Raw genomic sequence first — 23,949 nt, forward strand, 5'->3', positions numbered from 1 at the left:
TAGCAAGACCCTCCTACATAATGGGATTAGCAGAACCCTACTCATAATTGGATTAGCAAGACCCTCCTCATAATGGAATTTAGATTAGCAGGACCCTCCTCATAATGGGATAAGCAGGACCCTCATCGTAATGGGATTTTTATTAGCAGACCCTACTAAACAATTGGAATTAGTATAACAGGACTCTCCTCATAATGGGATTAGCAGGACCTTCCTCATAATGGGATTTAGATTAGCAAGACCCTTCTCATAATGAGATTAGCATGACCCTCCTGGACAGTGGGAATTAGTATAGCAAGACCATCCTCTTAGTGGGATTTAGATTAGCAGGACCCTCCTACATAATGGGATTAGCTGTCACGACCCAAGGGTACCCCCTAGACGTAACATGGCATACTTGACCCTGAAGGGATCTCATACAAGCCCTTAGCATCATAACATAGGCAATAGAAATAAAATACAGAACAATTTAAAACGTTTACAATCAAAGTCATAATTCATAAAAGCAAGCGGAAGTCTTTCTATACTCTTTTTTCAAACCATCTAATAAACTCTTGAATAAAAGTCTTAGGACCCAGCCCATACAAAGTATAAAACATAAATAAATGATAGAGAGGAAATAAGGGTTGGTCCTTGAAGCTATGAGGACTATGGGCTTCTAATAAGATATGCTCCCTCAAAACTTTAACATTTGGAACGCACAAGCGACCTTGATACTAAAGTACCCTATCTCCCTCTTGGGGGGAAAGCCTCCAAGGACTTCTTAAGCACCGGTTCCTTCAATTCAACTAAAGTCGGATCGAGACCTTGCTTGACTTTCATATCTAACACAAAAGATAACACTGCCTTTGGTGGAGTCAACCAACTAGACAAAATTGGGCCAATCTATGAACATCTCTAACTAATTCCTTCTTACCATCCTCCATATGAGCAACACTACCCATTGATAACGGACTAAGAGCATCCACCACCACATTGGCCTTGCCGGGGTGATAGAGGACACTCATGTCATAATCTTTTAGTAACTTTGGTGAAGATTTAGATCTTCTTGCTTAAACACATATTACAAACTTTTGTGGTTGGTAATTTCATCAACATGAACACTATATAAGTAATTCCTCTGAATCTTTAAGGCAAAAAAACAACCCCCGCTAGTTCCAAATCATGGGTAGGATAGGTTCTTTCATGAATTCTAAGTTGCCGCGAAGCATAAAAAATTACCTTCCAATTTTTCATATGAACACACCCTAGCCCAACCTTTGAAGCATCACAATAAACCACAAATCCATTGGATCCTTTCGGTAAAGTCAACACCGAAGCAGAGGTAAGTGTATAATTAAATTCTTAAAAGATCTTCTCACACTTCAGACCATACAAACTTAACCTTTTTTGGGTCAATGTCGTAAATAGAGAGGCAATTGAAGAAAAAATTTCAACGAACCTTTTATAATAATCAGCCAAATCCAAGAAACTTGGAATGCCCGAATGGGATAAATTTCTAGGCCAACTCTTATCCACATCCATATTCTTAGGGTCTACCTCAATACCTTTACCGGAAACAATGTGACCTAGAAAAGCCACAAATCTTAACTAAAATTAAAATTTGCTAAACTATGCAAAGAGTTGCTGGCTCTTGAGAACTTGCAACACAATCCTCAAATAATAGGTATGGTCATCCTAACACCTTGAGTAAATCAAGATAGCGTCGATGACCACAATCACAAATATGTCAAGGTATTGTCTAAACACCATATCCATCAAATCCATAAAGGCGTTCTGAGAATTAGTCAAGCCAAAGGACATCACTAAAATCTCATAATGACCATACCAAGATTGAAAAGCCATTTTCGGAATGTGATCTTCTTTTACCCTCAATTTGTAATAGGTCGACCAAAGGTTAATCTTGGAGAAGTAACTTGCTCCTTGAAGTTGATCAAACAAATCATTTATCCTTGGAAGAGAATATTTGTGCTTAATGTTAACCTTTTTCAACGGTCGATAGTCAATACACATAAAAAGTGAACCATCTTTATTTTGTACAAACAAAACGCGAACACCCCATAGAGAGATACTTGGTCGGATAAAACCCTTATCCAATAAATCTATTAATTGCTCTTTTAAATCCTTATGTTCTGTCAGGGCCATACGATAAGGAGGAATAGGTTGCGTATCAGGGAGAAGGTGAATACTGAAGTTTATTTCCCTTTCGGGAGGAACACTAGGTATAACTTATTAACAACGAGGACCGACTCAAATATGGAAGATTTGGAATCCATATCCCTAATCCGAGCAAGATAATATATATGCAGCCCTTATAAATCATTTTTCTAGCTAAGACAATAGATAAGTTGACTCTTAGGCATTGAATTTCCCCATTTTCACTCGGATGGGTTCATTTAGAAACTGAAACTTGAAAAGTCGAGTTCTACAATCAATAAATGCATAACATCAATGCAGCCAATCCATACTAAGAATAACATCAAAATCTAACATATCAAACTTTACAAGATAAACATGAGTGATTCTATGGGATAAGGAGACGGGAAAATCTCTATAGACTATCTTAGCCACAATCGACTTACCAATAGGAGTAGAGAAAGATAAAGGATCTAACAACATATCCAGAAGAATATCAAACCTCATGGCCACATATGGCGTCACAAAAGACAAGGTAGCACTAGGATCAAGCAAAGCATAAACATCAAGATGAAAGACTTTCAACAAAATGATAACAACATCGGGAGAACCGTCTTGCTCATGACGATTTTGAAGTGCATAAAATATGTTTTGCTTCTAACTCCTACTAGAACCTGACGAACGATAAGGTTGAGTACGTCGACGATTATCTCTTTAATTCTTAGAACCTGAGAGACAATCCCCTATCTTATGATCCGTCTTTCCACAACTAAAAAATGAATTAGAACTAGTTAAGCATTTACCCTCATACTTTCTTCCACACCTAGCACAAGTAGTCAATGAAGATCCACCACCATTTCCTCCTTGAGGTTTAGGGTTAGACACCCTATCTTTGTTGAAATTAGGATCTGGAGCATTGGAGGAACCTTGACTAGAAAACCTTTATCAAAACTTAGAACGACCATGTCCATTAGACCTTGAATATGAAAGACACCATCACCAGTCTTGGCCCTCTTTGTCTCCCTAACTTTTTCCTTAAGTTTCTCCTCTTTGATTTGTTTAGCATGAACCATTATGAAAGAAATGCCCATATCATTAATGAGCATGGCGATACGGCATTCTTCAACTACCATTTTGGACACTTCTGAAAAAAATTTACGCATCCTTGCCCTAGGATTGACAACCATTGCAGAAGCATATCAAGACAATGGTCTGAACTTCAAAGCATACTCATTTACACTCATGTTTTCTTGATGAAGGTTGATGAATTCAAGTACCTTTTCCTCCCTCATCTCAAGGGGAAAGAACCTTAAGGGGAGCAACCTTAATCTTTTCCCAATCAAGAGGACCCGCATCAACCACCTTTTCTTTCTATCATTGGTTGAACCACACTTGAGAAAAACCTTAAGTTGATAAGCGGAGAATTTTGTCTTTTCAACCGGTGTAACTCCCCTGATAATCAACACCTTTTACTCTTCATCAATGAACCCTTGAGGATCTTCCTCAACCTTGAAACCATAAAACTCTGGAAGATTCTATCTAGTGAAGTCCCTCACTCTAGTCGGCGTTGTACCTACATTTAGGTTCATGGGGACCGCTTACTCCATATTTGATTGACCCATCATGGCTTGAGCCAACACTTGAAAAGCAGCCCTTAGCTCCGCATTAGTCACTTGCTCGGCCAAAGGGTTGATCAAAACTTAAAGTGCTTCTTGAGGAGTTTCTTGTTCCACATTTTCACCTGTACTCCTTCTAACCTATATTCTTCGAGAGGCCATATCATGAAAAACATCAAATAAGGATTAGGAGAGAGACTTCATAGAGTTAAGCTCGATCGCACGACTTTAGAGTTATCAAAGACGTGGAATTTCCTAAATATCTTATAGTCTCTCATTCATAAATGTGGTGCGCTTCACACTCATGAGCTTGATTTTACTCGATATGGCTTATGAGACATCCTAGAACCATTATAAACCTTGTGCACTAAATACTAAGTTTTTCATGACCCAAAGTACACCCCATATGTGACATGGTATTTAAGACTCCGAGAGGCCCTACACAAGCCACTAAGCATACATCTACAAGATAATAGAACAAAGAGTTTTTAAGGTAGCATTTAATATAAAAGAGTTTGACAAAAAGTAGCGAAAATCTAACATTAATCCCAAAGCCATCTTTTACATCAAGTAAGTGATTGGGATGTTACCCATATCACATACAACATCCGAAATGAAAAGACATGAAAGCAATGAAAGAGTCTCGGTCCTCAGAACATGAGAACTCACCAATATTCAATGCCTATAAGGGATCATTAGCCATGGGAGTAGGAGCACTAAACCCTACATTAGTGAAATAATGTAGGCACAAGTATTCATTAGTACATGAAATGTACCAAGAATTATAGCAATGCATAACTGTTATGAAGTCATGCAAAAAATGTCTTTACATGACATGTAATGACCAAGTTAAATCATAAAATGACATGTTACAAATATAAGTCATAACCAAGATCAATGAAAGCTAAAATTCTTCAAAATACATTTGAGAAACTTTTATAAAGTAACCGTTGTTCATTATTATGGGAGATTTATTACTCTTAACTGAAATAGACAATGTAAGCTGTAACATGGAATTTGACGTCTATCCCACACCAAAAAGTTGTCTTTACTTGCATAGCTAAGCACCATAAGCTTCTTTCTTAGGTGGATCCACTAGCTAATGTCTATCTAAGACAAACCTATGGTGGAACATAGTTATGGAGATTGGGTAATCGTCGTTTGTCCAATTGGTGCTAAGCATAAATTTCACAGAATAGTCATTAATCTTAACTTGTCTGATTATCCATGAAAGGGAACAATCAAGTAGCCAATCCAAGCTAGAGTTCATTAGAATAGCTCATTAATCTTGATTCAACTTAGGTAAGAAAACCTTTTCAACTTTATGAATCCTTTATGTGAGAAAACTCTTTCACAATCATGTTTTGAGTAGTATGTGAAAAATACTTTCACCACAATAACAACATCGATGCTTTACTATCAAAGCAACATTAAATCATTTGTATCAATTTTATAAAGAAACATGCATATCTTGGTAAATTCTTCTTTTATAATTGACAAGCTTCATCATAAGATCAAAATCTAGAAACCATGGATCATGAATGGGTTCAAGTGAATTCAACTTAAAAACATGAAACTATCTCAATTCATGCTTAAAAAGACATAAAACAATCAATTAGATCATAATTTCAAAAACCTATGAGATTAAATAAAACCCTAACTTCAATTGGAGATTCTAACTTGTAAAATTAGAGAATTTAGGAGTCCTATGGAGGAAAGGACTCCATTAGTGAATAATATCATACCTCACTGTCAAAATCCCATAATAAATGGTGAATTTGGAGATTTAATCTTGAAACCCTAGCCTTCTTATTCAAGCTTTAGAGAGAGAAACTTTGGGGAATAACTTGATCAACTTTAGGGAATTTAGGAGAATGAGTTCAACTAGGTAATTTGGGCGCTTAAAATTTTTATATAGGGCCTAGGGTAGAAGGTAAACTGACATAGTATTAGTTAAAATAATTAGGAAATATCTAAAATACCCCTTTTAAAAAACTGTTGGAACCATCGACGGTTGGACCAATGGTCCGTAGGTCCTTAGATGGACCTTACTGGTCAATCGTCGATGGGTTATTGGGATCCTAAAATTGACTCACTTTCGGCGGATCTAATTTACTGTTCGTATGTGTTCCTATGGTCCGTACATGATATCCATAGAACCTAAATTTGACCTCCAAAAGTTCACTAAGTCTGAAACTTACCTAAGAAATCTACCTATGACTCGTAGATGAGATGATTAACCGTCCTGGTGAGACGTAAAAAGGATAATGGAACTTTAATTTTAAGAATTATCCTTCCCACCACCTACGGTTTCAATCTATGGCCAGTAGGAGAACCTACGATCCGTAGATGAGACCCATAGACTCAGACACTAGCTAAAATCTACATTTTTTTAAAATTTGAGGTGTTAAACAATTGCAACAGTTATTATATTTTTGCAATAGTTGATTGTTGTATGTTGTATCAAACATGATTGTTCTATTGCAACCGCTATTATAGATTTGCAACGGGTTAATAGTGTATGTTGTAATAGATTTGATAGCTCAATTGTGAAAGTTATTATTGTTATGGCATCAAAGAATTATTATTGTTATGACATTGACATGAAGGTTTACTGCAACGGTTATGGTTTACCTATTGAAGTAGCACATCTATGTTCCAACAACTTGGCACCCCAACATACACCACATGTGCAAAATATATAAAACATATGATTCATATTGTCAATCGCATTATAGGCACAAAATATTTAAAATATAAGATTCATATTGGCACCCACCTTATAGGTGCAAAATAAATAAAACGTGCAAGTCATAATACAAGTAATCCTTCATAGGCCTAAAAAATTACTCGTGTTACTATCCATGAGAAAAATATAAACAGTTTGCAGAAGTTTCAATAGGATAACAAAATAAGACTTCATAAGATCAACAAAAGAGTTGGATATGACACAAGAGTTTGACTACTTTCAAGCAAATCGCAATTGTCATCCTTATCCATGCTTTCATCACCACCTTGACTCTTTTCTCCACCTACAAAATTTGATAAATAAAAGTTATGAACCAATTTTCGTTATTTATCTTCTAGAACTTCAATTATAGTCAAATTAAAGATAGGGAGTGACATGAGGTGACAGAAGAAATGCCTTAACTCTTGTTCAACAAACAAAAGTAACATGCTACCAAGTATAGGATAATAGATGCATTGTAAAGTCTTATACAAGTCATGTTAAATAAGAAAACTATTTAATCAGAGTAAGTTTAAAAACTAATCAGCATAGAGACATTAACTATCTTACAGACTCAAGTTAACCCGTTAGGCTGTTATATCACAAAATTCAGTCCATTTTCATGATTGAACGCATCATAAAAAATGATAACATTTAAAGTGATATAAGTAAGATAGAAAATCTCATTAAGTTGCTAATAACATAAAAATCCCTAACATTAGCCAAAAAAATTCTAAACAAAATCATATAAACAGTAAACTGAATGCAAAATAATAAAATTTGAATACCAAAATAAAAAACTTCATCAGCTGAATACCAAAACCCTGACTACAACATTTAGATACAAAAATGAAAATCCAACCAAAACAATGAATAAAAGTACCAAAATCTAAAAACAGAACCATGTCATTTGAATATCAAAATAAAAACAAAACCACAAACAATTGAATACAATAACTAAAACCAAAACCATAGTGATTGAATATCAAAAAAACAAAAACCAAAACAAAACCATCCATACATAACATCACACGCATATACAAATTCTAATGTACAAATATTAAAATCATAGTGTGAATAAAATCACGGTTACAGAGAACAACAACATTTTGTCTTGATAATAATTTTGGGATAAATCACAGATGATTAAAACTGAAATAGAGCAATGAAATAAAAAGAAATTCCAGCACCGTTACCAACAAACAACTATGAAGAAGAAGAAGAAGAAGAAGAAGAAGAAGAAAAATAATAGTAGTTGCTACTCGCAGATGACTGATTGATTGGTTGGATATCCTTTTGTTGTGATTGACCACAAGTTGTTGCCAACATGTCGACATCCAATTAAAGCCCATGGTACATATGATTAAGGCATCAAAGTATGTCAATTGTAACTTCATGGCGTATGCTTCTTTTTTAATGTTCTAACTTTCCCACCATCCTATCTTCCAATTCATCCAACTTTTATTGCACCTCATTGGTAGCAATTACACAGGAATCAACACTTTTCTTCTGTTTCAAAGTAGGTTTAGTAGATTCTCGCCCATACAATCTCAAATATCCTGGATTTTCAAGTCCCGTGATAGTGTCAAAAGCATGAACAAATTCTTGGTCTTCTTCTCTTTGGTGACTTTGAACTTTTTCCATTTCAGCCTACAAATGAAGTTCAAATAAATTGAAAATAAAGCTAAATATATATCACAACAATTAAAAATATAGATTATTAATACAATATTAGTAATCGTCACTAAACCCTAAACCATAAACCCTAAATCCTAAACCATAAACCATAAACCATAAACCATAAACCCTAAACCCTAAACCTTAAACTCAACTAGGTTTCCTTGATATTGTAGTCATAATAGTTACTTTTATGATACATCACTAGAGGTTTTCTGCTCTTTCTCCTGATTACATAAAATTCAGTTTCAATGAAAATTTAACGAAGAATTTTCATAATTAATGATTTAAGAAGAGAAAACACCATTATGCATGTATCTGAACAAAACATGTGTTACCAGCAATATGTAAATTCTTCAATTGTTTTCAATTCTTTATGTTTTTTTCACTCATTTTCTGTAAATAATATAATTATTAATTTAAATTTTAAAAAATCAAGAACAAAAGTGTAGTTGATGATTGATAGGTATACACTCATTTGAGGCCTTTTTAGTTCAACAATTAGTGTTCTCAATGTCAAATTATGTCCTCTTCTGATGATCTTTGATGATTTGCATCTATGAAGTCTAACACAAAAGGCAATGATGAATACATAAAAAGAGGCCAAAAATATTGAAAGGAGTACAAAACTCCCAATTGGTAGTCACCTAACAAAAAGGACAGATCACCTAAGTGGCTTGACCTCGCCCAAAGTGACAGTGCTCACACTTGAATATATTCATAGGTCGGCAAACTGAAAATGAAATGGTGATTTGTCGAGTTGAAATGGTGGACTAGAAGACAATCGATGAAGGTGAAAATGACGATTCACCGAGTATGTTTGGCGAGCCAACTAATGTCACCGAGTTTGTCACACATTAGATTTAGTGCTAAATTTTTGGAAATTACAAACAGCTCAAAGGAGAGAGAAATGTATTAGATTTTGGAAAAAGATTTTTCATTTCTAATTTTGTATAAGTTTCGGAGAATTAACTTTTGAACTCTTACAGAAACTTTCTTAATTTTTAGGGTTTTAGATTAACCTTGTAATCGACAAATGGAGGTTCAAATTGAAGTGGATTTTGAATATTGTTGCTTGATTTCAATTCCCCAGTAACTGAATTCATCATGGGTATACTCGTTTTTTCCTTTTTGATGCTTGGCTAAAATCCCAAATCTAGGGTTGTGATTATGGGGTTGGGTGTTGATTTATTGTAGTGAGTTTTGTGTCTTTCTTTATTTTATGGCGGTAGATTCATGGATTTAAGCTAATTAGAATGGAATTAATTCATGGATTAAGGTTGCAAACTTAATCTATGCCTAGTTCCTCAATTGATGCTCAAAATAGATTAATTGAGGTGGGTAGTTGGTTTAATACGTCCAGTTCATATTTCTTTACTATAGTTTTGTAATGACCCTCATGGTCATTTCTGTGTCTTGCCTTCTGTGTGTCGTTTAGAGCGTTCCTATAGCGACCCCAAGTCATTTATGACTTGCTGGGACTGACAGTTCGGTCACCTGGTCGTTCGTTTGGTCTTGGTGCGAGTTTTTGTGTTTTGGAGCTTATGAACCTTGAACGATCATTTTCGATCAAACATTCAAGAAGATGACATCGGAATCCAATTCTGACGATTCCATCAGCTCTGGAAGGGTCATTTTAGGCTAGTAGCATGGTCGACATGATTCCCGAGGTTTTCAGTGTGAGTCGGTGCGATTAGGCGTTTTAGCCTTTGAATTTTGGCTTAAGTTTGACTTTGGTCAACATTATGAGTAAACGCGCTCGGATGAGAATTCCGTCAGCGTGGTTAGCTCCGGAATGTCGAGTTTGGTCTAGATTGACCCTTCTTTTGTGTCTGGAGGTTTTCGATATCTTTCCGAGTCCTTTTGTGGGTTTTGACTTAAAAGGGCTTTTGGAAGTGGGACCCGCTTTTTATCGAAATGACCTCTGATGAAAATTTTGACTGCGCCGTTGAGTCTGGAATATCGAATTTGGTATGGTTGCATATCTCGTTTGCGTGCACGGGATTCCGAACGAGATCGAAGCACCCCGTCGGAGTTTTAATTTTTTTGAAAATTTTAGAAATATCTGCTATTTATTGCAGAGATTTCAGCTAAGTTTCTCAAACTTCAAACCCTCATAACTCTCTCATCTCTCAACCGATTTGGGTGATCCAAAAGGCTAAGTTGTGAGATTTTTCGAGGACAACGTGTTGGTGAGCTCGGATAGTGATTTGGAGTTCCCGTTTGAGGTAAATTTCGAAAAATACCTGCTGCCAGACCTCTTTTTGTAAGCTTGATTTTGGAAATTTTTGAGACTTGTTTTCTTAGCCATTTTAGATCCGATTTTGGTGATTTTTGAGGCTATCTTGAGTGGTTTTTCGAGGAGAACATTGTGGTGTTGTTAGATTTTACTGTAGACCGCTCGTTTTTAGTAAATGCACTGCTGTCCCATTTCTAAATTTTGAGAAAAATTGGGTTTTAGTTGCTTGTTGATATTGTGTTGTTCCCGAGCCCCGAATTGTGTTCCATTATGGGACATGAGCTGGGGGAACTGGTTAGGACCCACTTTTAGGGTTAATTTCAGAATTTCTGGCGCGGGTCCCACGATTCCCGTTTTGACTCCAAAATTGACCCGTCTCTGTTTGTTGTGATTTTGGTGTCTAAACGACCGTATTAACATTGTGATACTATTTTTGATAGCGGGGCAGCGTTTCGAGGACGTTCAGAAAGGGAAAGCTCCGGAGCAGTGATTTTGGAGAGCGTGTGATCGGCCCATAGGTAGGCTACGGTTTCCCCCTCTTAGATTGAGCTTGAGAATGTGAATGCATGTTGATTAGTTGGGATTTGGGTTGGGTAGTTATTGAATCCTACATAGGTGTTAAGAAATCATGTTTTCGGCCTATTTCGGGAATTATCGAGTAACTGTGAGCATGCTTTGTGTTATTAACGGATCCTCCTCGATATGTGGAGTGCTTGCATGCTTAATTATTGTTTATTTGAAGAATGTTGGGCCTTAGTTTAGGTTTGACTAGGGCTTGCCTTAGAAATACATTATTCGGAACCAATAGGCCTTAGTTTTGCCCCGACGTCGCTCGGCCGGCTTAGATCCCTGTAGACCGGTGTAGCAGACTTGAGTCTGATAGTTTGGGCCTTAGTTAGGCGATACTCTTTCTCCGACTATAGTTATCCTTATTTTTCTCGATGTTACGGCTTCACGAGTTACATCGGCGACACTAGTTCTACTTCGCAATTTGAATTTGATTTTTGATTTGGTTCCAAGGACTTACATTGATTGGCTAAGTATGGACGGCGTTCCATGGACATTTATGAGTGTGGATCGATTAGGACTCTTTCAGCAGCTACATTGATACTTATATAGAGCATCCGGTTTAAGGTCCGGCCTCTATTTCCCAGATACTTATATAGAGCATCCGGTTAGAGTTCCGGCCTCATATACTTGATATTTGTGATTGATTACTTGGATATTTCTTGTGAGCATCCGGTTCGAGGTCCGGCCTCCGTACTGTCAGATTCTACTAATTAGGGTTGAGGTTCTGGTTTGATGTTCTTCGTTCTTGGGTTCTTTTATGCAATTCTCTTTACTTATCGTTATTCTGTGTACTCGTCGGGCTTATGGGAGTCCGTTCGGGTTCTTATTTAATTTGCGCACGAGTGTACCTTCTGGGCTTATGGGGGTCCAGTTAGGTGTAGTTAGCTTATAGATTACTTTAGTTAGTTCTTTATACACTCGTGTGCATTCCATTGGTACTTAGATTTCCGCTCTTGACCCTCGGTTTGTATTGTTCCTTCTTTTCATATTGCCTTTACTTTTCAAGTTCAGTCGGCCTATGATGCCTACTGGGTACCGGTTGTTTTGGTACTCATGCTACGCTCTGCATCTATTTCGTGATGCAGGTCCGGGCACTAGTAGTCAGCGTTGATCGAGCTTGGAGCAGTCTGATCCGGAGACGGGAGTGAGCACACGACGTTTTGTACTATTTCAGTCTCCATCTGTATATATAGACTTGTCTTTTACCTTTCGAGACAGTCCAGTCTCTGTTGTCCACTTTTGGGACTTGTACTCATTTTGTTAGTAGCTCTGTACTAGTGACTTCCAGGTTCTGGGAGGGATCTTTATTTGTATATATGTTTTTGGTTTGCTTCCGCCTGTTTATATTGTTATTTGCCTACTCTTGTTTAGTTTCTACCCTCAGACCCATTACTTGTTGTTCCGGGTTACGGGTTGGCTTACCTACTGGTGGGTTATAGTAGGTGCCATCACGACTTGAGAAATCGGGTCGTGACAAGTTTGCTTGAAAGAGAAATGGTGGTTCAATTCTAGTTGCCTAGATTTGCTAGAACGAGAGATTCTAGTAATATTGATTGATTTGTGATGCACATAGATGAGACCGAAAAGAGATTCTATGATTTAATGCTATGAGATCGAAAGAAGATTAATGTTATTTAAGATTACCCAACAACCTATCCATCATTGTTTAGCGATAATGAGAAAGCACAATTACCCCTACTTGACATAGATACCAACCAACACACCCCTAGATAATCTTTTTCTTGATTGAAATTCTGATTCTAGTTTTATTGTGTTACGTGATATCAAAACCTTTTTCATAAATTTGGTAGAATCATTCACCCATTTCATTTAATTGCTACAAATACATTTGCTTACTCTAAATTTCTTAATTGATTTCCATTCATTATATCATGCCTTGTGGGATTCAACCATGACTTTTTTGTTGGGTTCTTATTGCTAACGACCGCTTATTATCTTACTTGTTTTGAGGGTAGCTTGAGCGTTATGAAAAATGGAGCCACTGCCGGGGAATGATGGCTAAGAATTCAATATGTGAAGTTAGTTTGTAATCTTGTTTAGTTGTAGTAGATTGTTGTTTGGTGTTGTTGTTTTGTCTTAATTGCAGGTGGAATTATGAGTGACAATGGACTAGTCACTTTGGGCGAAACGATCGCATATGTGATATGAATTATATGTATATGAATATCATTCAAAGCAAGAAAGCAATCTGGTTGTCTCCTTGCACCGGGAGGGCAGTGTTCCAAGTGTCTGAAACTATGCTCTAATTACTTTAAATGCGAGGAATGTTGGTTGCATAGCTCATAAAGACCCCATGAACACCTTAGGAATTTTGTGGATGTTTGCATTTACCATTAAGAACATTTATCAAGAATCAATTAGGTTGAGGCTACTTCCCTTTCCTTAATGGGGGAAGCCACTAGATGGTTAGCCGACCTACCTAATGATTCAATAACTTCGTTGTAAGAGTTGTACAACGTGTTCCTTGATAGATGTTTTCCTCCCTCGAAGATGATAAAGCTAAGGGACAACATCCAAAACTTTAAAAGGGGTCTTGGAGAGCCGCTTCATGAGACATGGTAGCGATTTCGAAAGTTATTATTGCAATGTCCAACAAATGGTGTTCCAGAAAACTTGTTGCTGCAATACTTCTATTGTAGCTTAGATTCTGTTAAGATAGAGCTAGCCAACGAACTGGTTCAAGGTGAGCTGATCAGGTAGCCATATGAGGTAGAAACATTATTGCTTGATGACATGAAGAAAATCAATCGTGACATAACCCCTTTGCTATTTTTTCTTTTCTCCTAGGATAAATGCTTCCTAGTCTGAGACGTTTCTTTTATCTTTTCTCCTAGAATAAACACTTCCTAGTCTGAGACATTTATTATTATTTTCTCCTAGGATAAATACTTCCTACTCTAAGACATTATTTTTTTTTTCATAGGACAAACACTTCCTAGTCTGAGACATTTATTTTTTATTTTTCTCCTAGGATAAATACTTCCTAGTCTGAGTTTATTTTAGGAATTTCTAGGATAAAATATATGTATATATACAATTTTCTCTCGCTTTATACAAACACAAACGCATTTTATACATTTGCGTTTGTATAAAAAGCGAGAGAGGCGAAATAACAACAGTTTGCTATGGGGTACAATTAAATCAAACTATATTTATAGCATTTAATTTGAATTAATAGTTTGCTATTATATACAATTTTCCCTATTTTTATTATTTCGAAATAGTTAACTATTATTTTTATCATTATATACATATATAATTTAAAAAAAAAAAAAACTACCCCAACCAACACATAGACAACACATACACAAGCAAGAAACAAAAATTAATACCCTCACATTTTACTCTTTTTTCAACTCACCAAAGACTACCTAACACACCCACACAACTAAAAAATACACACGATTGGAGGTAAAAAATAAAGATTGATTTCGAGGTTTGCTTTTCTGATTTCGAGCTTGTAGGTTTCTGATTGTGGTTTCTTCTTTTGGTAAGTCTATTTTCACAAAAGGTAACACTTGAGGTTTATTGTATGGCCTAATTTTACATTATATAAGATTAATTTCAATTTTATAAAGTTGTGCAAATTCTACATGCATTTAAGTTTGACTCTATAATATTGAAATATGTGTGCACTTTTTATATCGTTAAAATTTAAAGTAAAATTTATATAAAATATGACCATTTCTCACATGCTCAAATGTCCATTTTTTTTTAACTTGATCTTGATTAAAACATGAAACTTGATGTTTTATGTTATGTAATTAATTGATATTTCAATGACACTTAATTTTAATGCATTGAGTTACTTTTTCACTTTGTATATGCTCAATAATATTATTGTTATGTGATAAAGTAAATATAAAATGTACAACTTTGTTTGCACTTTTTAGGGATGAATTTATTCAGAGTACTAATTGACAAGTTTGAGTTAATCTATGTAATTAGCTTTGTCTTTAGTAAGTTGTCACGATTAACTTTTAACAAAACAAATATTTCGGAACTCATTAACTTTTATCATAAGATTTAGGCTTTCAAGTGATTTTGAAAATTATTTTTTTGTTAATTGAACTGTTAAGAGCATAATTAGGACGATGATAATAAAAGACAAATTTTACTACTTGAAGAACAATACACAAATTTTAGACATAAAAAATTTAAATACATAAATAATGTGTGGTAAGATTGGAAAGTGTTGCTACCAATACATCACAAATTAATAAAATTAGACAGACTAAAATCAAGTTTTAATAAATCAAAGAAGACGAGAGATACACACTTTTCTAAAGCTCATAAGTATAATATATCCAAAATTCAATTCAAGACATATAAAAGTCAATCAAGCGACCATGCTAGAACCATGGGACTTGAGGGGTGCGTGATGCCTTTCCCTTGGTCAACATAATTTCTTACCCAAATTTCTAGATCATAGACCGATAAAAAATAGAGTCATTTTCTTTTTGAATGGGATCTGAATAAGGTGACTTGAAACACCAAAATACAATTTCAAATGACGACTCCAAATTTAATAAAATAATGTCATTTCAAAATATCACTTTAATTGAAAAAACTTTTTTTTTCAAAACTTCGTTGAAAAAAATAAGAATGTGACACATACATGATATTTTCAATCAACAAAATAACAAAACTGCTAAGTATTTTGTGGGTGGAAAGCAAGAACAAATATTTATGTCTATCGTATCACTGCTGTAATCACAAGAAACAACATATTCAAAATTAGTATGTTATGTGGAATTTTGATTTAGTCTTGTGACATTATACTTAAAGTAATATTCCAATCAGAAGATACATGACGTTATGCATAAATATAACTTAATTTTTAGAAACAAGTGTCAAAAACAATCTAATTTGTTTTTTTTTTTTAATTTCATACATAAACTATCACTTATTAGTTTGAGAAACACATCACAATTGTGTGTAATACACTATCTCTTTTATTTGCAAAAACTTTACCACATGGATAAAATATTTCACCTTGACAAAAATTAAATAAACTACTAATATTAGTTAAAATACTAAAGACTAAAGTATTAGTATCCCATTTTTTTTTCAAAAAAAACTATTATTTATTAAAAAAAATTAAAATAGTTTTCTCACCCTACTCCACCATCTCTTACTCCCTCCCCGGCAATCCCCCGTGTCCTGTTATCTTTTAAAATTCTTTAATAAAATATTTAATGAAAATTCATACATCACTCCCTCTCCATTCCTTCCTAAAAAATAATTTATATTGTTTTAAAAAAAAAAAAAAAATTACCCCACCCCCATCTAACCCTCCACTCCTAATTTTTTTTTTCTACATTTTTCTCATTTTGTGATAGATGTGTACATATATTTTTAGAATTTTTTTTTCTACTTATGTACAAAATATAATAGAAATAAAATTTTATTTTAAAAAAAGTGCTGCAGAAAATAAAAAATACTCTTCTAATATATATATAGCGGAGGGTTATATAGGGTGGCGTAGTTTTTTTCTTAAAAAAAAATAAAATAATATCTTAATTATATTTGAAGGATGGCGGGGGGGGGGGGGGGGGNGAAGTAAGAATTTCTTTTTAAAAAATTGAATTTCTTTTTAAAAAATTTATAAAAAGAATTTTATTTTTAAAAAAAAACACTAAAAAATTTGGTCGGGGGAAGTATGGTGAGAGGAAGTGGTGGAGTCGGATAAGAAAAATATTTTACATTTTATTTTATGAGTAATATTTTAATCTTAACTATTACTAAAAATGTATTTAATTTTTTTCAAGGTAAAATGTTTTGTGCATGTGGAGTGTGATGTGCTAATTCTTTTAAATAAAAGAGATTGTACTACACCCACCATGACGAGAATGTAATAAAAGAGAGATGTGCGTTTCTCAAATAAGTACTATTTTAGGTATGAAACTTGAAAAAATAAGATAGTTTAGATGTGTTTTTAACCCTTATCTCTATGTTGTAACTTGTATTTAAACACACAGTAAATTGTTGAATTAATATTTTAAATGAAAAGATGTCTACTAATGAAGGGTTGTATCGTTTATAATTTAGCTACCAATAGTTCTATTCAAATTCGACATCTTAAAATTACAACTATAACTTCTGCAGAGAAAGTTGTTCTTCCTTAAAACTCTCTTCAAACTCTTTTTTTTTCACATTCAAAAGATTAAGTTCACGTTCTACCTTTCTTATAAGAATTTCTTCATTATTTGATTAGTGTTGAAATGAATAAGCTATCTTATCCACAATGTTATTCGTATACAATTTCATAACAATCTTGAAGAGAGAAATTATTTTCACAATTAATTAATATCCCCAAAAGAATGAATGCTGAAAATATTGACAAGTAACAAATGAAAATATTGTAATCATATATCAATCCATGAGTGCTGAAAACAACAGAATTTATTTATAAAAATAAATAGCTTCCAAAAAGAACAAAGCCCTACAAGGCTACAACTAAAGGAATTTCTTTTTATCAAATTCTCCATAGCTGATGTTGGGGTAGCAAAGAATAAATTGATATAATCAATCATGGTAGAATATTTCAGAATTCCTTCAAAACTTGACACACTTTATTTAGTGCATATTTAAGTTCTATTTATCCCTGAATTTGACATTTCATTAGCTTAAACACACACTAACCAATTTTATTTGCTCAATTGGTTGAGTAGTGAAACTTATATCTTATTAAAAGTGAGAGAATTCACACTTTTTGCCATACTAATATTTAGGGAGGTCAAGAATATAAAAATAGAAAAACTTAAGCATGCACTAAATAAAACTTGTCAAGTTTAAAAAGGTATCCTACCTAATTTTGTAGTATGATGTTTATGTTAGTTATATTTACCCCTGTTAACCTTGTATGGCATCCTATACTATTGACAAGAAATTATTATTTGCAAATGTGGGAGAAACATTAATGGATGGGCATGTAGAATGTTGGGCTGCAGGCTATACATTGTAACCATTGGAGTTGAGTAGTTCTTCTTCTTCTTCTTGTTTAGGGACGTCACCCATGTAGAGTTGAGTATTTGATGATTTGGTGCTTATCTTATTCCACTCATTTTCTACACGGAAGAAAACCCACTGGAAACGACGGAACATCTCAAGAGCAGTTATTGTGAATACTGTGAGGTAATTGTGTCGGAGATGGGCAGAGAGCTTGTATGTCCACGTGCATCGCAATATTAGGTTGCTTCCGATCACCCAAAAGTACACCTACAGTTAAGCAAGGTTGATCGGCCTTTTGTCCACGGATGCTATGCTTGTAAACAATAATCAAAGGGAAAATTAAGGATAGGCTTACCCATTTGCGTCCGTACAAGCAATGTGATAAAATATGCGGCTTGTTGAACTTGAAAACCAGAGTGAAACAACTAGAAAGGAAAAAATATTCTTGAGTTAACAGTTAATTATTATCAGCAAAAGATATTATACAGTTGGCCTGGCATGCAGGAGAACAGGCAGCATCTGGCAGAACATAAACAGCACTAATAATTGAAAGAAACATACCGGGCAAATATAGCAAACCACTGGCACAGCCAATCTTTGCATGGAGTGGTGGTTGTGTATCACAGAAGCATTGAGGTAAAAGTTAATTAGGATGATCCCTTACAAATTAGGTACAAAAATTCACTCACCTTAAGTCCCAATCTCTTGACAGATCCCAATAAAATGAATAGAGACAGTTCACAACAGCTGAGACAAGCCACAAAGGCCTGTAAAGGTTAACCCAGTTGTCAGGGAATACGTGATACTTAAGGGCTGACACAAATATCACTGGTACTGCTGTTGAATATTTTAAAGCTGAAATAAAATATTAATGAAATTTAGTTAAATACAATCCACAATTAAAATAAGGATCATCACACTATTCAAAATCCTTTAAACAGGAACCGTATCCATGCTTTACCATTGGTGTGACCTATGTATCATTTTTTTTTTGGAAACTGGTAACTTTTAGTATGGCCTATATATATATATGTATCTCAGATCAGCAAAGATTGGAAATTTACCATTGAACAAGGTAGTCTTATCTCTAGTATCCTTGTATTGCCGTAGACATTGAAATAGACGAAATAGATAAGGCAATACAAGAACTATAGGAATTGCAACAGAGTGACTGCCACAAACAGAATCAGCTTCAAACCATGCAATGGTAGCAACCTGCATATGCATGATTATTGATTTTTCAGATAATTAATGCCAAGAATTCAAACAAATTCTGATATATTTGGTCCTTTCAGAATATACAGACCCAAAAACTATGAATTCTTTTTAATACAGTGGGGAAAAAGTTTAAGATATATTTCACTAGCAATTATTGGATTTAGGAAGGCAGATGTTAATAATCCATGGTGGACTGAGAAATCTTAAATTTTGATAACGTGAAAATCAGTGTAGAAAAATATACCATTTATCTCTAGGGTGGTTGAAGCATCACGTGGAAAGAAAGTTGGTCACCTCATCTATAAGATTTTCTGACATTTAAAAAATTAAAATATACCATCACAAAGACACTATTTTCTAATCTAGGAAGAAAATATAAGAAAATAGGTGACAATCTAAATTTAATGTTAGAAAAAGAAACGGTAAAACTAGAAGATAGTTTAACTGCTATGATAAAAATAACAAAAGAAAATGAAGAAATAGATAGAAAGACAGAAATTAAAAAAATAAAACAACTATCGGAAGAATATTACAATAAATATTATTATATTTTATCATGAATTTCGCACCTATCAAAGAAGGTCTCTGATTTGGTCTCATATCTGAGTACCAGGCACACCAATACCACCCAGAGACTTAGTGTTAGTGTTGATATTAAACATATTTTGAAAGTGAGTGATATATCCACATCCAAGTAGAAGTAAAATAATAAATTCTAACATTCTGTCAGTCATCTTTGATTTACTTTGAAGAAAAAGAAAGTAACTAACCTGTCGATGAACCATTCTGCAAACAGAACGCTCTAAATCTGAAAATACCTGTGCATTATGAATAGCGTTAGCATTGCCAGGGGCACAAGTTTTTCTGTTGTAATTTCCTTTCCTTCTTTTTTTTCTGTCAAAGGAAAGAAGAGGTTGTGTACCTTTGACATAGAAGTTAATATATCAGCCAGGAAGAAGTCAGCAAAAGCTATTGCCTGCATTCACTCCAAAAACAATCAAATTACAACTTTAGTGCATGACTTCAGGAAGGAAGCTCTATTATATCTGATTCATATAATGAATCATATTTTATTAGTCTTGTAAAATTGTTTCATGAAATTGAAAACTAGGATTAAGATACTCCGAGAAAAGAATATACTTTGGTCAAGAAATCCTTTTTGAAGTAATAGACAACCAAAATCACGTAAGAATTCCAAAATTTGTCCTAAATTAAACCAATACTCCTACAAGCTGACAAAAAAAGTTTCCAATCTGAAGCAACGTAACAAAGCAAAGAAATAGGTAGATTGTGTCACTTTTAAGACAAACAAAGAAGTTTCAATTATTTTACCACTGGGAGAGTTGAAAATATTTTTTGATTTACAAGAACAGCACGCTTCTTGTTATACACATTCAAGTAACGCAAACTTGCCTGAAGCGGGAAAACTATCCTCCAAAGTGTTCTTAACAAAAAGTAGCGAGATGATAAATAGAAAATATGAAAGGGAAATATCAGAGCCATGGCGAAAGCAGCATATAGGAGCACCTGCAATTGCATGAAATTCATTAACATAGCATAAAACAAGCACATTTATAGAACATCTAAGTAAGAGGACAATTAGAACTTTTAATGCGAGTGACTAAAGCTTTAGCATTTTGTATGACTAAACTGAAGAATTTAAGAAGCCAAAACTCTTTCTAGCTGTACTAATGGTTCTCGTCCCTTGTTATAAATTTACCAAAGCTTCTTTTGCTCAAAAGTTAGTATGACTAGCTCAAATAAAAGAACTATCATTCAATTGGTGAAGGAAGCATCTATTACACTGGTTGAGATGCAGCCAACGTAACTTCTCCATTTGAATAGAGATAGAGATAGGCTGTCATGCTAGTTGGCACGATGATGGTCATCCAGGTAGCACACTGCAATATAAACAGAATTTGGATAAATTTTTATTGTGTATCTTCAAATATATAATACACAATATATATGAAAACAGAAGTTTAACAACTAGTTCCTATTGAAGTCAAGTGACTTGATGCAGTTATATATTAAAATGTGTATAGATTCACAAATATGTAACATCCTAATTAAGATAAAGCAGAAAAATACTATCGAGTATCCCATAGAATATTATGTTGAATATTCCATCGAAAATTTCTCCATAAAAAGCCCTTTTGTGTGTTGTTAATCAACTGAATAAGAAATTCTCTTTTATTTATTCTTTTTTCTGTTTTCAAATGGTATCTAAGCATCTATGATAATATTAAAACAAACATGATTTGACTGGAAAAGGAGTTTAAGATAGTAGTTTGACTTATATAATATACAAGTAGTAGTGGAAGAAATATTGAACTAACATAACAAGTTAATCAGAAAGAAATTTGATCAGTTTGGTAGGTTTGTAATCAAAGAAGTTGTGGAAAATGTACGAAATCATATTTTAGTAGAATATTTTGCAGTGAAAAGAGTGTCATATAATTTTGGGTAAGAGAATCACAGACTATTAAGAAAAAACTTTAGCCTAAATGGAAAAGCTTATCATGCCCAGGATACAAGAAACTGCATATTCATTTTAACATTGGAAACGGAAAACAGTATCCTGGAAGAGTTATCAAAGAGCACCATAGCACAATTAAAAAAAAGTTTAGCCTAAATGACAGCACCAACCGTGTTGCCTCACATACGTATTGGATTCTGAGGATACAAAAAAATCATATATACAGTACCTTCCAAATCTCTCTGTGAGAGAGATGATTTTGATCGAGGTCAAAAATTTTAGGAAAGTTAACATTAGCCTGTGCAAAAACCCATAGGTTCATGCCCCAAAACCAAACCATTATCGTCTGCAGCACCAAAAAACAAGTAAATACTTGTAAGAGGAAATGACGCACAAAGTGTTGTTAGATGAGCTAGTGTGAAGATAACTAACCACAAGTAGCAAAGGATTGTAATAAAGAAAAGCCTCATACAGAAAAAGATCACGGAGGTTTACACTCATTCTCATGACTGAATCCCAGCTGATCTGCAAACTAACAACAAATATTGACAGCAGATGCGAATGAATACATTCACAGGAAAACAAATCCATAAATACAAACAAATAAAAAGTCGTTTCACTGACCTTGCAACAGCTAACACCCCAAATGATAAACAGTAACACCTGAACAGTAAAACTTACTGAAGACTCAAAAGAAGTTTTGAATTTTCTTTGAAGAAGAATAAAAATAATTTGTAAGTCAAAGCAAAAAGAAAATCAGGACACATAGTCATCATGTCATGCTTAAACCTAAAGAAATGATAACGAGAGATAGAAATTGACATTTCACAAGTCTTCCATGCCTAAATTCATGTTATGCAGAGCATGCACTACCCTCTTGAATGATTTGAAGGTAACCGAAACAAGCATTTTATGTTTCAGGTAATTAGTGAAAGTCAGGCACTAAATTTTAGAAGTAGGACAGTCCAGTCTATTCTCGGATAACAACATTAAGTAAGAAATATTTTATCCTTAAGAATGAATATTTCAAGTATGAGAGAAATCCAGACCTTAAGTCTCCATAGCAGAAGAGGAGATGGAATTATGGTTGTAGTGCTCGGTGGTGTGCTGACAGTAGCCTTGGCCTCTATGCTATGCAAAAGGGCTTCTTCAAAAACACTACCAGGTTCAAGTGTACCTAATAGCATAACCAATTATGAGGAAAACAGCGAGCAAGTATCAAAATTGACAATTTCTGTCTTACCAAAATCAGAAACAACTAGTTGGCTTCCAGATTTCCGTGGATGTGGACTGTTGGCAGGAGAATCCATAAGTTGAGAGAATGAGTAGGACAACTTCAGCAACGTAGCTTAATCCACTGTTTAGCAGAATTTTGGCTCCCAATTTTCTTCTGAAAATGTAAGGAATTACACATTATTAAAATGTTGTTTCAAAGCTCATTTCCAAAGCTCAACTAATTTGTCTTGAAGCTCTCTCTCTAGCACATGCACACAACTACAATTATTACTACACAATTTCCTAACATAAACTAACTAACCTTTAATTAATAATTGTCTCAATTCATGTAAAACTATTTGTTTCATTCTTATCTTGACAATATTATTAGTCCCTTATTTCTCTCAAATGAGGAAATATCTGGTTCAGTTCAGTCATCTTTAGAAGCTCCAAAAATGATGAGAGGAACCTTAAAAGAAGAAAATACTCTGTATCACATTTCCTTCCAAAATGAAATAATTAAATGGATGAAATCAGAATCTAAAGATGAAAGTGATTAAGCAAAGTAAATATTTGAAGGAAGTGAAATATATATTTATTTATCAACAAGAAAGAATATAGAGATGCTTACAGCCAATTTGATTTTCGAAACCCAATACACATTAATGTAGACTACTGTTATTATATAAGTAATGGAGTGAGGCGACTCGACATTCTAATTTTATTTTTATTTTTTTATATGCAAAATACGTGACACCCACATATTTATTATTAATTTACTTTAAATGTCACTCTCAAAGTGTGCTACTCACGACGACTCACCGCTCAATCCACTCACACCTCACGTTTTCACCAATATTCCATTTTTTTTCCTTTTTCTATGCCATCTACATATATATATATATATATATATATATATATATATTTGTTCTCTAATTAACCAAAACCAAAATTTTCAATTTCAAGCATACTACATATATATATAATATACAATTAAATAAAAGAAAAGTTAACACAAAAAAATTATTTATTATTATTTGTAAGAAAATATGGACAAGAGTTCAGAATTTATATGCAGAAACTAAGGGTAAACAAT

At 34.0% G+C, this 23,949-nt stretch overlaps 1 protein-coding gene across 1 annotated transcript; it reads right to left on the bottom strand.

Moving 5' to 3' along the window:
- Positions 1–17,709: 17,709 nt before the first annotated feature.
- Positions 17,710–23,296, bottom strand: LOC125875585 (uncharacterized). The gene is made up of 14 exons (XM_049556571.1): positions 23,176–23,296; positions 22,882–23,028; positions 22,688–22,815; positions 22,263–22,301; positions 22,071–22,163; positions 21,868–21,984; positions 20,965–21,060; positions 20,573–20,686; positions 20,082–20,135; positions 19,930–19,977; positions 19,006–19,156; positions 18,631–18,796; positions 18,297–18,366; positions 17,710–18,208 (listed from the first exon to the last, which is right to left on the bottom strand). The coding sequence occupies exons 2-14, from the start codon at positions 22,946–22,948 to the stop codon at positions 17,942–17,944; spliced, it is 1,410 nt and encodes a 469-aa protein (XP_049412528.1). The 5' UTR covers positions 22,949–23,028; positions 23,176–23,296; the 3' UTR covers positions 17,710–17,941.
- Between the last annotated feature and the right edge of the window lie 653 nt (positions 23,297–23,949).

Source organism: Solanum stenotomum, chromosome 9 (assembly GCF_019186545.1).
Source record: "Solanum stenotomum isolate F172 chromosome 9, ASM1918654v1, whole genome shotgun sequence".
Taxonomy (NCBI): Eukaryota; Viridiplantae; Streptophyta; class Magnoliopsida; order Solanales; family Solanaceae; genus Solanum; species Solanum stenotomum.

Excerpts from the sequence above, each read along its gene's own strand:
- LOC125875585 (XM_049556571.1), bottom strand. The coding sequence starts at position 22,948 with ATGGATTCTCCTGCCAACAGTCCACATCCACGGAAATCTGGAAGCCAA. Across the intron at positions 22,164-22,262 it reads GGGGTGTTAGCTGTTGCAAG|ATCAGCTGGGATTCAGTCAT; the intron begins GTCAGTGAAACG and ends GTTAGTTTGCAG. Across the intron at positions 19,978-20,081 it reads TATTAACTTCTATGTCAAAG|GTATTTTCAGATTTAGAGCG; the intron begins GTACACAACCTC and ends CATAATGCACAG.